The sequence below is a fragment of the Amblyraja radiata genome, chromosome 10 (genome assembly GCF_010909765.2).
Source record: "Amblyraja radiata isolate CabotCenter1 chromosome 10, sAmbRad1.1.pri, whole genome shotgun sequence".
Lineage (NCBI taxonomy): Eukaryota > Metazoa > Chordata > Chondrichthyes > Rajiformes > Rajidae > Amblyraja > Amblyraja radiata.
Genome location: NC_045965.1, coordinates 36,369,781 through 36,385,148, shown reverse-complemented (window position 1 = coordinate 36,385,148; position 15,368 = coordinate 36,369,781). Strand labels below are relative to the sequence as shown.

General features: G+C 41.6%; 1 protein-coding gene and 1 long non-coding RNA gene across 2 annotated transcripts; both read right to left on the bottom strand.

Moving 5' to 3' along the window:
- Positions 1 to 397: 397 nt before the first annotated feature.
- Positions 398 to 2,902, bottom strand: LOC116977788 (forkhead box protein D2-like). Its single transcript, XM_033028555.1, has one exon. It carries the CDS (start codon positions 2,349 to 2,351, stop codon positions 1,293 to 1,295), a length of 1,059 nt encoding a protein of 352 aa, XP_032884446.1. The 5' UTR covers positions 2,352 to 2,902; the 3' UTR covers positions 398 to 1,292.
- Positions 2,903 to 5,249: 2,347 nt separating this feature from the next.
- LOC116977789 lies at positions 5,250 to 6,647 on the bottom strand. Its single transcript, XR_004413302.1, has 2 exons — positions 6,388 to 6,647; positions 5,250 to 5,683 (listed from the first exon to the last, which is right to left on the bottom strand). It is a non-coding gene; the product is annotated as an uncharacterized LOC116977789 (long non-coding RNA).
- Between the last annotated feature and the right edge of the window lie 8,721 nt (positions 6,648 to 15,368).

Below are 15,368 nucleotides of genomic sequence, written 5' to 3'. Positions count from 1 at the left end.
ACCGTCAGATTAACAAGTACCAGTAAGACATCAAAACTATTTCCAGCTTCGAAGAGCATAATAATCAACGCACAGGTGAATTGATGAAGGCAATTTCCAATTAAACTTAGCGTTTGGAGAGAATAAAGTGTTTTACAAAATGTATGAAACTTTTCACTTGTGCTCTATGGCTCATTTACTTTAAAAAAAAAACGTTCCAACCATTTGCTGCTCTGCACAAATATTTTCTGAAACGTGTTCAGCACATTTGATTCAACAAACTGGCTAGAAGAAAATAACCGGAACACTCCATTATCAGTGGACACCCTGTTTGTTCGTTTGGTTTCACTTCTAAATTGGAATATAGGATTTAAAAATCGAGCAAATACCAGTGTAATCAATTGAAGTTTTCTCTCTCTAAATCTTTACCTTTTGCACAATTCGCTCTCTGGTTTTTACAGTACCAAAACCCCATAGAACTAAATTGAGGCCTGAATTTTCACCAGACGCTGTTAACCATAACAGTGCTATTTACATGACAAAAAATATATAATATTCGAATAAACCAGGATACATTAACTTTGTTAGAATGAAATATTATCCGAATGTGATCGCATTTGATTTGGAAGAATATATGTAAAAGAGTAACAGAATGGCTTTGTATTACCGACATGTTTTAGTCATGTGGCATTGTTACAGATAATAGGCTGCAAATAGTTACAATAAATACGTTTTAAGTTTTAAGAGCAAATAGTATGCACAAATACATGGGAAGGCATGTTTTCAGTGTTAAAAACATTTATTAATTTACACCAAACGACCTGGTGGGTATTTTAAACATATAGCACTGTATTGTTCACAGATTTTCCTCGTAAAATAAATCGATGTACAACCAACGAGACAGCAGGCAGGAAGTGTGAAAGTTGTACATCTTTCCTATACCTATATACAAATAATTACCCAAAACCCCATAAAACCAGACAGTTAGGGATTAAAGGCAACAGAAATATTAGACGATTCGTTTAATTCCCCTTTCATCGGTTTCTTCCTAATTCGCGAATTTTACATCAAAATTATTTCAATAATCCTGAGGGTCCCTAATCGTCCTTCAACAGTGCTCACACAGCATAGTGGATCATATGACATTCAGTACAGACAGCACTAGGAAGTATGACAATGATAATTCAATATTCCCCAGGTATCTTTACATATATACATACGATAAATATATCTTGTCTTCCAGAGCAGAAGCATACTTTTGTGGTTCCAAATATTCAAAAGGTATAATTCCTACCTTACACGGGACGAGAAATTTAATAGTGACAGGTGTTAAGATTTGTGAGTTTACTTGAAAAGGTCTGTCCAGACTGTAGAACATTCTCGTGCGTTAAGTTTAGAGGGTTCTGGGACTGCGTGAGTGCCGGAGTCAACATTGCCAGGACCTGGGCTTGGCTTCCAGGCGGAGCTGAGTAAGGTGACCCGGGGCCATTTGACGGAGCAGCCCCAATGATGTTGTCTATAGAGAAGGAAGGCCTGGACTGGCTGGGGTCTGCTTTCAATCCTTGCAGGTTTGGTAGAGTGGGACTCAGCTGCGGGTAGAAGGATTTCCTGGTTAGGTCGTTGCTGTGTAAAAGCGAAGGGATGGCTGAAGTCGGGAACATTGACGCTGGAGATGGTACCGTACAGTGTGGAGGCTGGAATGGGAAGGTGCTCGGTGAGGCATGGTGATGGGGGTGGTGGAAATTTTGTAGCTGGATGCCGTAACCGCAGCCATAAGGTCCATATCCAAAACTTGGCATGAAACTGCCGTGATCTCTCAAGATCTCGGACGGTTGCTGCCTTTTGAACCGTTTCCTCCTCCGAAGAAAGCTGCCGTTGTCAAACATATCTGCAGAATCGGGGTCGAGGGTCCAGTAGTTGCCCTTGCCGGGATTCCCGGGCTCCCGAGGTATTTTCACAAAGCAGTCGTTGAGAGACAGATTGTGTCGGATGGAGTTCTGCCAGGCGGGAAACTTTTCCTTGTAGTAAGGGAAACGATTACTGATAAACTCGCAGATTTCACTCAGTGTCAGCCTCTTCTTGGGACTCTGGAGAATGGCCATAGTGATCAGAGCGATGTAAGAATAAGGAGGTTTGACCAGGGTACTCTTACACGGTTTGTCATTTGCCCTGTTTGTACTTGGGTCAGACACGCCGGACATGTCCGGCGACTCAACGTTCTCCGACACGTTTCTGGTTAAGTTTTCATCTGAATCGTTGTCAGAATGAAAGTGACCATATTTCCCTTCCTTGCCGTTCATATCACCGACCACATCTATATCCGTATCCTCGGAGAGCAGTGAGTGATCAGACATGTCGGCACCTAGAGTCATTGTTGAAGTGATTGGCCCAGTGTCTTCAATCTCTCTGTCGGTAGCAATGCTCCAGTCTCTCAGACCCCCTAGTGGAGCGGCTCAGAATGGCCAAGGGGAGCAGAAGTCGGTACCAGAGAGCCCGCACTCCTTGCTAAGGGGGTCCCTCCTTCTCTTTTATCCTCATCGACAACTTTGCAGATCCACTTTGCAGACTCGTCCCAGTTTGTTCTCGCCGCTCCAAGGATTGATGCGGACTGGTGCACGCGGACTCGTAGGTCGTTGCCCGACCGGTTGACGCTGGGTGCAAAGTTTCTTTATATATATATATATATATGTGAAAAAAGAAGTAAAGTTGGCAGAGCCGAGGCAGGCTGCGGAAGCCTTTTCTGCTCCTCAATCTGCTGCCAATAGACATTTATCCGACAGGGGGCGTCACGTGGCTGTGACGTAAGGGGGAGCTGGGTGATCAGCTGCGGGCTCTTCTTAAAGCGAGAGCGGACAGGGTCAGCGGCGAGACGCACTGGGAAGTCTGAACGCCCCCTACAATGCGCCAGCAACCACCAGCTCCGCCCTTTGCTGCTTTACTCACAACTCAGCCCGAACCCCGTGGTCACTTTAACATTAACATTTTAAGATCTACAATTTCTGCGCTTGTATCTTTTTTTTTAAAACTCTGGGTGTGTTAATATCACGCTTTCCACAACGCACTTGTGCCATGACCATTGATAGACACAAAATGCTGGAGTAACTCAGCTGGACAGGCAGCATCTATGGGGAGAAGGAATAGGTGACGTTCTTTTCTTCTATCCAGAGATGCTGCCAGTCTCGCTGAGTTACTCCAGCATTTTGTGTCTATCTTCGGTTTGAACCAGCATCTGCAGTTCCTTCTCACATTGTCCCACGACCATTCCTCCTTTCACATTGTGACGCCCTATTCAGCATCTGGGTGGTCGTGACTCATCAGGCATATTTGTTGTCAAAACGTTTAAAAGCTCCTCCCTTGCCCTCGGAATGAGTGCTATGTGGTAAAAGATGCTTGCATTTTTTTTTCAACCTACACAGACAATCCGACAACACACCTTTCACTCACTGGAGAAATTATTAAACGATGCTCTTGACATTAGAAAGTAGCTCCAGTAATGTGTACTCAACTAATGTTTACGCCAAAAATAAGACAAAAAATCCTCTAGTAACTCAGCGGGCAGGCAGCATCTCTGGAGAACACGGATAGGTGTCGTTTTGGGCCGACACCATTCTTCAGATTGATTGTCCGCAATGGATGCTGCCTGGCCCGCTGAGTTACTCCACCGCTGTGTGACATCTTTTTGTGACCCAGCAACTGCAGTTCCTTGTTTCTAATGTATACGCCGGTTCTTTCGTCAAATTATTCGCCCTATTAACAGAAGAAAATATGTATTAGTCATATATTAAAAAATAAATAATAATTCGTGGATCGAAGCCGGTACCCGTGGTAACTCGGTTTGACAGTAGAGAAGGTGAGTAGAAATGAGTCTGCACGGACGCAGTGGGCCGAAAAACCTATATGTGTACTGTATCTGAGATTCTATGATCACATTCTATGATCACTTCAAACCTGCCGAGCCCCAGAGCAGCAGGAGAAAATAGGAGCAGGATAGTAACTTAAATGCGAAAGAGCACGAAACAAGAAAGAGACCCAGAGGACATTATCCGTTCACTTCGAACTTTTCATCGTAACTGTTCTTGCGAGTTCTCACAAAAGACATTAATTTTAGGATTATATTTTGGGGAAGGCAGAGAGAGGGGGTCGATAGGGAGAACATTAGTAAGCTGTGCTTCGCCGGGTGCTTCCTCTTGAGAACCCATCCATCGATTGAATCGCGCAAACACAGATTTGGTTGTGTGGATTACTTGTGAGACACATATTACCCGCACAATAATTAACCGCAGATAGAAATATATAAATTATTATTTTAATTTTCTTAATTCCAAAAGTAATTTAAAAAATAATACCCAATTTCAAATATTTTAATTATAAAGGTCACCTTGAGCGTGTATTTAGAACAGCTATCTATAACTGTTATTATGAGTCTTTGAATCCTTCCCTCATCTAAATCTTGATGGTAGATGTTATAGCATCACGTAAGCACTCCTTTTATCTGACCAAATTCCCGACGCCGCTTTGAACACTAAACATGAAAGGGAATAACTATTTCCTTTACCACCACGAATACCGAACCTGCTGATTTTTGGTGCTCTCCTTCGTCTCGATTGTGCGGTCACGGTGGCGCAGCGGTAGAGTTGCTGCCTTACAAGCGAATGCAGTGCCGGAAACCCGGGTCGATCCCGACTGCGGGTGCTGTGTGTAGGTAGTTTGTACGTTCTCCCCATGGCCTGCGTTGGTTTTCTCCGAGATCATCGGTTTCCTCCCGCACTCCAAATACGTACAGGTTTGTAGATTATTTTTTTTGTGGTAAATGTAAAAATTGTCCCTTGTGGGTAGTGTTAGCGGGGATCGCTGGTCGGCGCGGACCTGGTGAGCCGAAGGGCCTGTTTCCACGCTGTATCTCTAAACTAAACTAAACCAAACTAAAAATAAACACCGTGAGAGGAAAACAAACATAGTTTCAAACTTTATTAGATATTGGATATAGTCACAATTTATCCACCACACACCCGAGTTATTGTATTGTAAGGAGTTACTAATGTGTAGGAAGGAACTGCAGATGCCGTAGATACCGAAGATCGACATAAAATGCTAGAGTAACTCAGTGGGACAGGCAGTCTCCCCAGTGATGCTGCCTGTCCCGCTATGTTACTCCAGCAAGTAGCTACTAATGGTTGCTTAATATCTGCGGTTGTTTATTAATGGATGTGCATCATTCAAATATATCTTGTTATCCAAAATAATCCACAATTAAGGCAACGTGCTCTGTATTCAGACAACTCATCATTTTATTTGACTGGCAAATTAGTTTTGATCGTTAGCTACACATGCTGACTATATTCAAGATACATTTATTGCTTGTACTTTCAGCTGTGTAAGGGTATCAGGCTTATAAATCATAATTGAGCAGATATATTCAATGTGTTTATTGTATTTAGAATGTGTACAATTTTGAATGATTTGTTAAAACGACTAGCTTCATTTCATCGCTGATTACTCTTGAGGGGAAAAAATGTTCAAATTCACTGTTTCAAGCAAAAACATTTGCTGCAAGTAAAAATAGCCCGGTAGGCCCCGGATTTCAGAATGTAAGAGAGGGAGGGTGTGGGCTGAGCACAAATGGGCAGCTCAGCGCTTTAATCGTCGTCTCGACGTACTGCTACTCCGCAACAGGTGCCGCGACGACATTCTCACCATGGTTTTCCTGTAAGACGGTAGTCAACATAGTCAAGCAGCTGCCAGTTCCACATGCCACACGGCCTTCAAATGCCAAACAGTTCGTACTTTCTAAATGGTTATCTCGTGATCAAAGCGTTCCAATAAACACATTGAATCACATACAAGTTGATTTAAACTTAATAGAGCCAACACACGCCCTATTAAAGGAATGGAGATCTACTAAACAAAGATTAAGGATTAGGACAGTGTAGTGAACAAATTTAGCTGTAATCTCCCCGTATCTAATGATATATCCACAGACCAGCCCTTCCTTCAATACTTGCATGCAAGGAACCCTTAGTGTTCAATAAAATGTTCTTAAAATATGATTTAATTTATTGGGAACGTGATACAATGTTAATTTCCTTGTTTATTTGAATTTATTTTTTACTTCTTAATCTATTAAATGTGGACCTGTTGAACTCAGCGACCTTTAAACCATACCGGAAACCACACTAATCCTGGTCTTTTCATTTAACTAGTTAATGTGGAATCAGATCTGGGTGTGATTCTGGGCAGATTTTCACGAACTGTTCCGGTGTTCGATCACATCAAAGGAGCAAAGGTCATTCCTAAAACTGGGAACAACAGCCCTCGCATCAGTGTTTATTATTTTTAGAACGAAATGCGTTTACATTTTCTGCTAAAGTAATTTTGATTTGCATCATTAAAGAATCAAGAACATTTTACCTGGATCTATTTCGCCAAGTTTAGGTGGCACTATCCCAACGACACCGCGATCTCTTTCCATTGTCACATGCAGCAGGGACTCACCGTTGTTTGATAATCCTGGTCATTTTCTGCTTCTTGCTTCTCTTTGTTGCTGCAGACCACGCTCTGCGGCTTGGAACACAAACACGACAAATCTGCTGCAATCTCGCCTCCAAATTGAAGGTTCTGGTCGTAATTTTCCAATCGCCGTGTCAATTCATTCAGGGAGCCTGGCTACATTAATAGGCGAGTGTCAAATGCGCCACCTGCTGTCTATTGTGGAGACGGAAAATTGACCATCATAAAGTCATGGAATCACACAGCACGGAAACAGACCATTCAGCCCACCGCATCCATGCTGACTAAAATACCCCATCTAAATTAATCTCATATACCGCATTAGCCCATCCCCCTATAAGTCTCTCCTAACCAAGTACCCGCCCAAGTGTCTTAAATGTTGTTATTGTACTTCCCTTAACTACACCCTCCAGCAGCTCATTCCATAAATCCACGAACCTGAGTGAAAAAGCCGCCACTCTTAAACCTAAGTCTCCTTGATTCCCCTACCTCCACCTTAATAATAACCTTCCTAAAGCAGGGTGACCAAAATGAAACATGATACTTCAAATGTGGCCTCACCAACCTGTTGCAAAGTTGTAACATAACATTGCAACCTCTATACTCAATACCCTGACTGATGAAGTCTAACGTATTTAAAGCTCTTTTTGACCACCCTATCAATCTGTGGTTCTACTTGCGAGGAACTTGCACTACTTGCACTTCTTGCACTACTAGATCCCTCTGATGCACAACACTCCCCAGAACCCTATCATTCACTGTGAAGGTCCAGCCTATGGTTCACTTTGCAAAAATTTAGCACCTCACACTTATCTACATATAATTCCATCATCATTTGCTCAGTGCATTTGGCCAGCTGATCAAGATCCTGCTGCAGTTTTTGATAACCACTGTCTACAATATCACCTACTTTTGGGTCATCTGCAAACGTACTCATCATGTCTTGTACATTTTCATCTAAATCATTAATATAAACTACAAATAACAATGGACCCAGCACTGATCACTGAGGCACATTGCTAGTCACAGGCCTACAGTTGGAAAAACAACCTTCCGCCACTACCCTCAGCTCCTTTTCTTGACGTCTATTCTATATCCAGGCAGTTATAGAAAAAAAGGAAGCGTAGATGCTGGTTTACACAGAAGAACACAGAGTAACTCAGCAGGGCAGGCAGCATCCCTGCAGAACATGGTTAGGCTACATTTCAGGTCAGGATGCTTCTTCAGACTGGAGGAGAACCTCCTCAAAGTGGACGTTACGTTCCTTGAGGATATCTTGCAGTGGAGGAGTCAAAATGTAGTAACAGAGAACTGCAGAAGCTGGTTGTCTGTATCCAGGCAGTCAGCTCTCCCTGAATGCCATGTCTTCCAGAGCGTACCTCCATGTGGAACCTTATCAAAAACCTTGTTGACGTCCATATTGATAAATTCTATAGACTTGCCTTCGTCAACCTTCTCAGTTACTTCTTCAAATATCTTCATTTTTAACATCATGAAAGAACAGTGAGAATAGTCCGCGTTCTAACCCACCAATTAGTCGTTCATTGTAGTTAGGAAAGGTTGCCAACCAACATGATTAACTTAATCATGTCCCAATTTATTCTGCAAGCTGAGAAAAGAACACAAGGTTGTAGATATTTAAGGTCCCAGTGAAAATTGTCTATTATTCCCAATGCACACAAACACAAAATCATAAACCAGCTTCATTTACTTTTAATGATATACTTCACCGGTTCAGTAAATTAAAGGCAGACATGGTCACTGAGGGCCACTCGTCTATTTGTATTTGACCAACTTTAGTCAAACCTCAGGGCCTTGTTGAATTCTAAATCTGGGTGCCTGCCACAATATTTGTTATATCAACATGATGTGATTCATTAAAGTAGTCGGAGTCATAAACATACAAATAGAGTAACATAGAAAAATCAAAACTGGGAGCAGAAATTAGCCAGAATCATGAGCTTGGGCCTTTTCCACCCTTTCACATGATCATGACTAACCATCTACATCAGTATCTTACCCCTGCTGCCTCCTCTTATTCCTGATCCCCTTGGCATTATGTAACATCTACCTCTTTGCTGAATATACTGTATTTATTAATTTGGGTTCTACACCTTTCCATAGAATAGAATACTACTGATTCACCACTCTCGGGTTAAAGCCATTTCTGCTGATATTGGTTCTTAATCCCATGCATTGTGGTGTAATATTTCACATAGGAATTTTGAAAATACAAGAATTTTACTTTACTGGGGTGTCCTTTACTACTCTTGTTTGGCTGCTATGAATTCAGTAATGCTGAATAAGTGATAACCAATTATTATCACTTTTGGATTCATTCTTTTGATTCCCACTCTCCCTTATCATTGAAGGTGCTGAATTCTTGCTCCACTGTGGACGTTTTCTAATTGTGCTTTGCACTAATATCCTGCTTTTGCAGTATTTTTCTTTTCACTGTCTTGTAGAACCTAAGTTAATTATCAATAATTTATATTTTCATGTGCTGGCTGAATCTCTGTGCCTGTGTTGCTACTGCACACAAGATTTTCATTGCATGTGTACCTCAGCATTTTTGTATAGAAGATAATATATTCGGCTTGACCTGAGGGTATGCCCCCCAATTCTAGTGACCAGCCACCGTAAATATACATCCTGCATCTATTTTGTCTAATCCTGTCAGAATTTTATACCTTTCGATGACCCTCTCATTCTTTCATACTCCAGCGAAGAAAGGCCGAACCAACCCAATGTCTCCTTGTAATCAGTACTGACATTGTACAAATATGTCAAGTTAACCTTTATTATGTTCTCGCCACAGAAAGAACATTCTTCCTCAGATAAGGATCCAAAACTGCACCTGATGTGATCTTACCAAGGCTCTGCACAGTGCAGCAAGACATCTTTGCTCATGTATTGAATTCTTCTTGCAATCAAGGCCAACATACCAGGTTCTTTTGTTACTCCTTGCTGCACCAATTTGCTACCACGTTTCATACTTATAAGATGTGTATTTGTGTGTGTGTGTGTGATGTTCGTGTGCGTTTCACATCTCCTCGAAAACATGACACGCCAATGGTGAAATTTGTACATATTCCGATAGAGATTTACGCCATGATGTCAAAATCGCCTTATCTGAAAATTTCATGCATTATTTCTCGAGTTATTTATGAAAATGTTCAAAAATTTCAAATAACTTGGAAAAAACAAGCTGGTCTCGCTGATGATGCCACAATCTCCGCCCTCTCTCTACAACTCCCTGGTTAACTCATCCCTTCCACCAAAACAGCTCCTCAGGTATTTTCCCCTGCAATCGCAGGAGATGTAACACCTGTCCTTATACCTCATCCCTCGACTCTTTCCAGGGACCCTGACAGTCCTTTCAGGTGAGGCAGATATTAACTTGTAACTCCTCCAACCTCATCTACTGTATCCACTGTTCCAGGTGTGGACTCCTATATATCGGTGAGACCAAGCGCAGATTGGTCGATTGCATCACTGAACACTTCCGCTCAATCCACCTTGGCCTACGTGATCTCCTTGTTGCCAAACACTTTCACTCCCCTACCCATTCCCATATTGACCTTTCTGTCTTGGGGCTCCTCCATTGTCAGAGTGAGGCCAAATGCAAATTGGAGGAACAACACTTCATATTTTGCTTGGGCAGCTTACAACCCAGTTGATTTTGATTACAACCCAGAATATTGATTTCGCTAACTTCAAATAACCTTTGCAACCCTCTCCACCCCTCTCTCTCCATCCCTCCCACACCCTAGTCATTGTACTAGTTTCACTGTTGTCCTGCTGAGTTCCCTGTTTAGATCACTTGTTATCACCTTCCCAAGAGCCAATAATGGACCATTATGGGATTCTTTGATCATCGTTATGTTTTGTTTATCTTTCAGTCATTTGTTCTATGTACCTTCAATATCTCTCATTTCCCTTAACTCTCAGTCTGAAGAAGAATCTCGAAACAAAATGTCACCTATTCCTTTTATCCAGCGATGTTACCTGACCAGCTGAGTTACTCCAGCTTTTTGTGTTTATCTTCATTTACATGGTTTTGTTAAAGCTGACACATACTGTACTTTGATTAACTGATCTCTGTTTGTGTTGGATGAGGGGTTGGGGTGGAGGTGGAGTGCCTCTATTAATATAAATAGAGGCAGAGGTGGAAGTGAAGTGCCTCTATTAATATAAAATTGATAACTTTCACAATTTATCAAATTATAAACCGTTCCGCTCCCAATCAAATGTTATCTTTATTTACGCACTTTAGAGATTGAAATGTTTTCAAATTTAAACCTCTGTCTGTGCAAGACCAGCACAGAATCAAATAGAACATCATGGCTTTGGGATACTTATTCTGAATTTGAGGGGTTCAGTTCAGATTAGTTTATTGTCAAGTGTATGGAGGTACAGTGAAAAGCTTTAGTTGCATGCTAACAGTCAGCGAAAGACAATACATGATTACAATTGAGCCATTTACAGTGTACAGATACATGATACGGGAATAACGTTAGTGCAAGGTAAAGCCGATCAAAGATGGTCCAAGGGTCACCAATGAGGTAGATAGTAATTCAGGACTGCTCGCTAGTTGTGGTCGGATGATTCAGTTGCCTGATAACAGCTGGGATGAAACTGTCCCTGAATCGGGAGGTGTGCAGTTTCACACTTCTATAGCTTTTGCCTGATGGGGAGGAAAGAAGAGGGAGTGGCCAGGGTACGACTCATCCTTGATTATGGTGCTGGCCTTGCCGAGGCAGCATGAGGTATAAATGGAGTCAATGGAAGGGAGGTTGGTTTGTGTGATGGTCTGGGCTGCGTCCACAATTCGCTGCAATTTCCACTATAATCTGCTGCCCGTGCCTTCACTTCTGTGGTGGTCTATTGGTTTTTGAATCTATGTTACATGATGACAATGTGCATGTTGTCATCTATTGTGGTTTAGCTGATTTATATATTATGCTGGCACATGTTCTAGCCATTGGGACCAATAGTGGTGCTGACCTACTCTTTGGTGATCTAATAGCATCACAGAGCCATTTCATTACCATGTTAAACATACTTGAAAACTGCACTCACCAAAAGATACCGCCTCAGTTTATAAAATATCAATGGTATCTGAAAATTAATTTATATTTGATTACCTTTAGTGAAGAAGTTGCCAGCCTTCATTATTTCATTCATAATTCTAACAATGTTCATTCTTCTTCTCAAAATATTGTAGCTGAATAATACTTGGCAAATACAGGAGGTTTGGGTGTAGGTTTAGGTTCATTATTGTCGCATGCGCCAAAGTACAGTGAAAGATTTGTTTTGCATGATATCCAATCAAATCAGATAATACTATACATAAATACAATTAAGCCAAACTCAAGTATTATAGTTAGAGTGAAGGGAAAGCTGTAGAGTGCAGAATATAGTTCTTAGCATTATATCGCTGTAATTCCAGAGACAAAGCCCGATGTTCGCAATGAGATAGTAGAGAATCAGACTCTATCCTAGTTCATGGAAGAACCGTTCAGAAGCCTGATAGCAGAGGGGAATAAGCTGTTCCTGAGTCTGAAGGTGCACACTTTCAAGCTTCTGTATCTTCTGTCTGATGGGAGAGGGGAGAGGAACAAATGACCAGGGTGGGAAAGGTCTTTGATTATATTGGCTGTTTTCATGAAGAAGCGTGCAGTGTAGATGGAGTTGGAGTGTGTGGGAGGTCTGGTCTATTTAAGGGACTGGGCTACTTCCACAACTCTCCACAATTTCTTGCAGTGTTGGGCAGAGTTGTTCCCAGGCTAAGGTGTGATGCAACTCGACAGTATGCTTTCTATGGTGCATCTGTAGAGGTTTGTAAGAGTTATTGGAGACATGCTGAATTTCTTATTTCCTAACGAAGTCAAGGCTTTGGTGTGCCTTCTGGGCTGTCGCTTCAATGTGTTTGGTCCACAACAGATCATTGGTAATATTACACCAAGGAACTTGAAACTCTTAACTATTTCCATTTCAGCACCATTGATGCTGATTAGAGCATGTACTGCAACACAATTCCTAAAGTTGATAACTAGCTCCTTCATTTTGTAGCCTGTTATCGCATGAAAGTCTTGCCTAAATCTCTGGGGCACCCATGTTGTTGCCTCAGGACTCCAGCTTGGTCCAGAATTCCCTCAGCATCGAATGGCTTTGCTAAGGTTGTAGATTGATTTCTTGTACCACTCAGGATCATTTGACTTGAATGCTACAGTCTTTGACTTGACTTGGGAGTGATGTTTGCAGTTTATTCATGAATTCCAGTTAGGGAACATGTGTATTATCTTTTTGGTAAGCATTACTCTACACATTAGCTGAAGTCTGTGACAGTAGCTGCATAGTCATCTCGATTAGCTGCAGTTTCCTTGAATATGGACCATTCCATTGAATCAGAGCAGATTCCCTCCAAACAAAAATATAAGAACTCATTAGTTTTTCATAAATTCTTCAGATCTGTGATGTAAAGAGTTTCAATCACTTTTCCTCATTTGCATTAGAAAAATTGGTCAAGTGCCACGATCGGGAACTTCCAACCCAGCACTCAAGGGTGAAAACTTAATTCCCACTACCGAGGAACACAGTGGAGCACTAATGCACTTGCAATGTAAACCATTTGTCTGACGATTTGTAAATTAATCTTTCCAAATACATTTTACATAACTTCAAATTATTTTCACAGGCACAATCAAAATGTGGTTGTTTTTCAGACAATAATAAGGAATTGAGAAATAGAATCGTTGAATGTGACTGATAATGTGCACAAAGGAAATCATAAAAGAACAAATGAGTTTCAGGGAATGATTAAGTAACTTCTGATGGCAACAGATAAATGATGATTGCATCAAAAGAGAAATGCTTCAAGTGTTCAGCAGATGCTCTATGACTTCATTAAATTTATTTGTTATTTAACTTCATTAAATAATTGGCACATTTTGGGATTAGAATATTTGATGCTTAATATAAGGTGTGCCTCTAGAACATCATCATCAGCGGTCACTCGAAACGAGTATGACTGTCCTCCTCTCCATAGGGTCGTCAACTTGTGGATCTGCAGATGTCTGTAGAGGCCGATTCGTGATCCACACACTTTGGTGCAACATGGGTAGTGGAGACTGGAGGTGGTTGGTAGTCGTCGAGCCCCCTTCTCTCTCTCCTTATGGTGCTGTCACTTTGTCTGTGCGACACGGCGTAGTTCCATTTCATGAAGTGCAGCTCCTTCCTGCACGTGTTTCCTCCAGGAGCGCCTGTCCAGTGCAATGTGCTCCCAGTTAGTTTGATGTGATGTGGAATTTCTTCAGACTGTTCTTGATGTTGGCCTTGAAGCGTTTCTTTGGCCCGCCGGGGGCTCGCCAACCTTCCTTCAATTGAGAATACAAGATTTGTTTAGGGAGACGTGTGTTGGACATGCAGATGACATGGCCGGCCCATCGAAGTTGATGCTGCATTATTGTGGTGGTGAAGCTGGTCATGTTGGCTTCCTCCAAAACGCTGATGTTGGTGCCTTTGTCCTCCCAGCTGATCCTCAGAATATTTCGTAAGGATCTTTGATGGTATTGTTCCAGGGCTCTCAGGTGCCTGCTGTAGGTGGTCCATGACTCGGCTCCATACAACAGGGTAGCAAGGACAACGGCTCTGTAGACCTGTCGTCTCTAGAACAAACTCTCCTCAACAATAACATTGCATGTTTGGAATATTATATTTATAATGCAGAGGGCGAGACTGATAATGCAAAATTAGCTATTCAGTTATAATAGCTCTCAGCTATTGTATATTTCTGCATGGTCAACTTTAGGGCCACATTGGCATTAGTGAAGCAGCAGGTATTGGAAAGTTAAGATGAAAGATTATTAATTAAAAACATTAACTCTGTTCATCTTCCACAGATGCTGCCTTACCCACCGCATGATTCCAGTGTTTTCAGTTTTTATCATAAAAGTATGCATTAAGCTTCCAAAAGTCAGCAATATATTTGGAAGATTAAATCCAAAAAGTAGGAAGAAAAAAATAAAATAAATGCCTGGTTGTCATAAAACAATTTCTTACTTTATTTTGAGTAAAGCATATTAGTCATAGTCATAGAGCTATACAGCACATAAACAGGCTCTTCCCCCCTGCCCTACCCTTGTCCATGCTTACCAAATTGGCGCATGGGGCTAAGTCCCATTTGCCTGCATTTGCCCCATAGCCCTCTAAACAGTTCCATCCATATATCTGTCCAAAGGCTTTTAAAAGCCGTAATTGTATCTGCTTCTTAGTTTCCTCAGGCAACTCCAGGTGTGGTCCCACCAACAATTTGTACAGCTGCATCATGATATCACAACTTTTGTACATTACTCTTCCCATTGAAGGTAAGCATGCCAAGCGCTTACTTCACTACACTGTCCACGTGACTCGCCATTTCAGGGATCCATGCAACCATCTCTCTGTTCTGTAACAATCTTTCAGGATTCTACCATTTACTATGTAAGTCTTGCTTTGAGGATTGGTGCAGAAATGTCTTCACTAATAAGGGAAGAGATTTGGTAGTAACACTGACAGCTGGATTTTCTTACGTGCTTAATCTAACATGTAAATCATGTAGTTATCAATCACCGAGTGGTCATCAAAAGGTTGTTTGCTATGAAGATTCACACAGCAAATATTTAATTTTCCAGGATGTTTTATTTTTCAATAACATGTACATCTTGTACTTACCACCCAGATTTTCCATTTCCTCTAATTTACCTTCTCCAGATCAGAAAGACCAATCCAACTGGTCTGGAATGACCCAGCAAGGTCCCAGATAACATTATAAGCAATAATGTTATCTGGGTGGGCGGCGCGACTCACGTCGCAGCGGCCTCTGCAGTCCATCTGTCTTT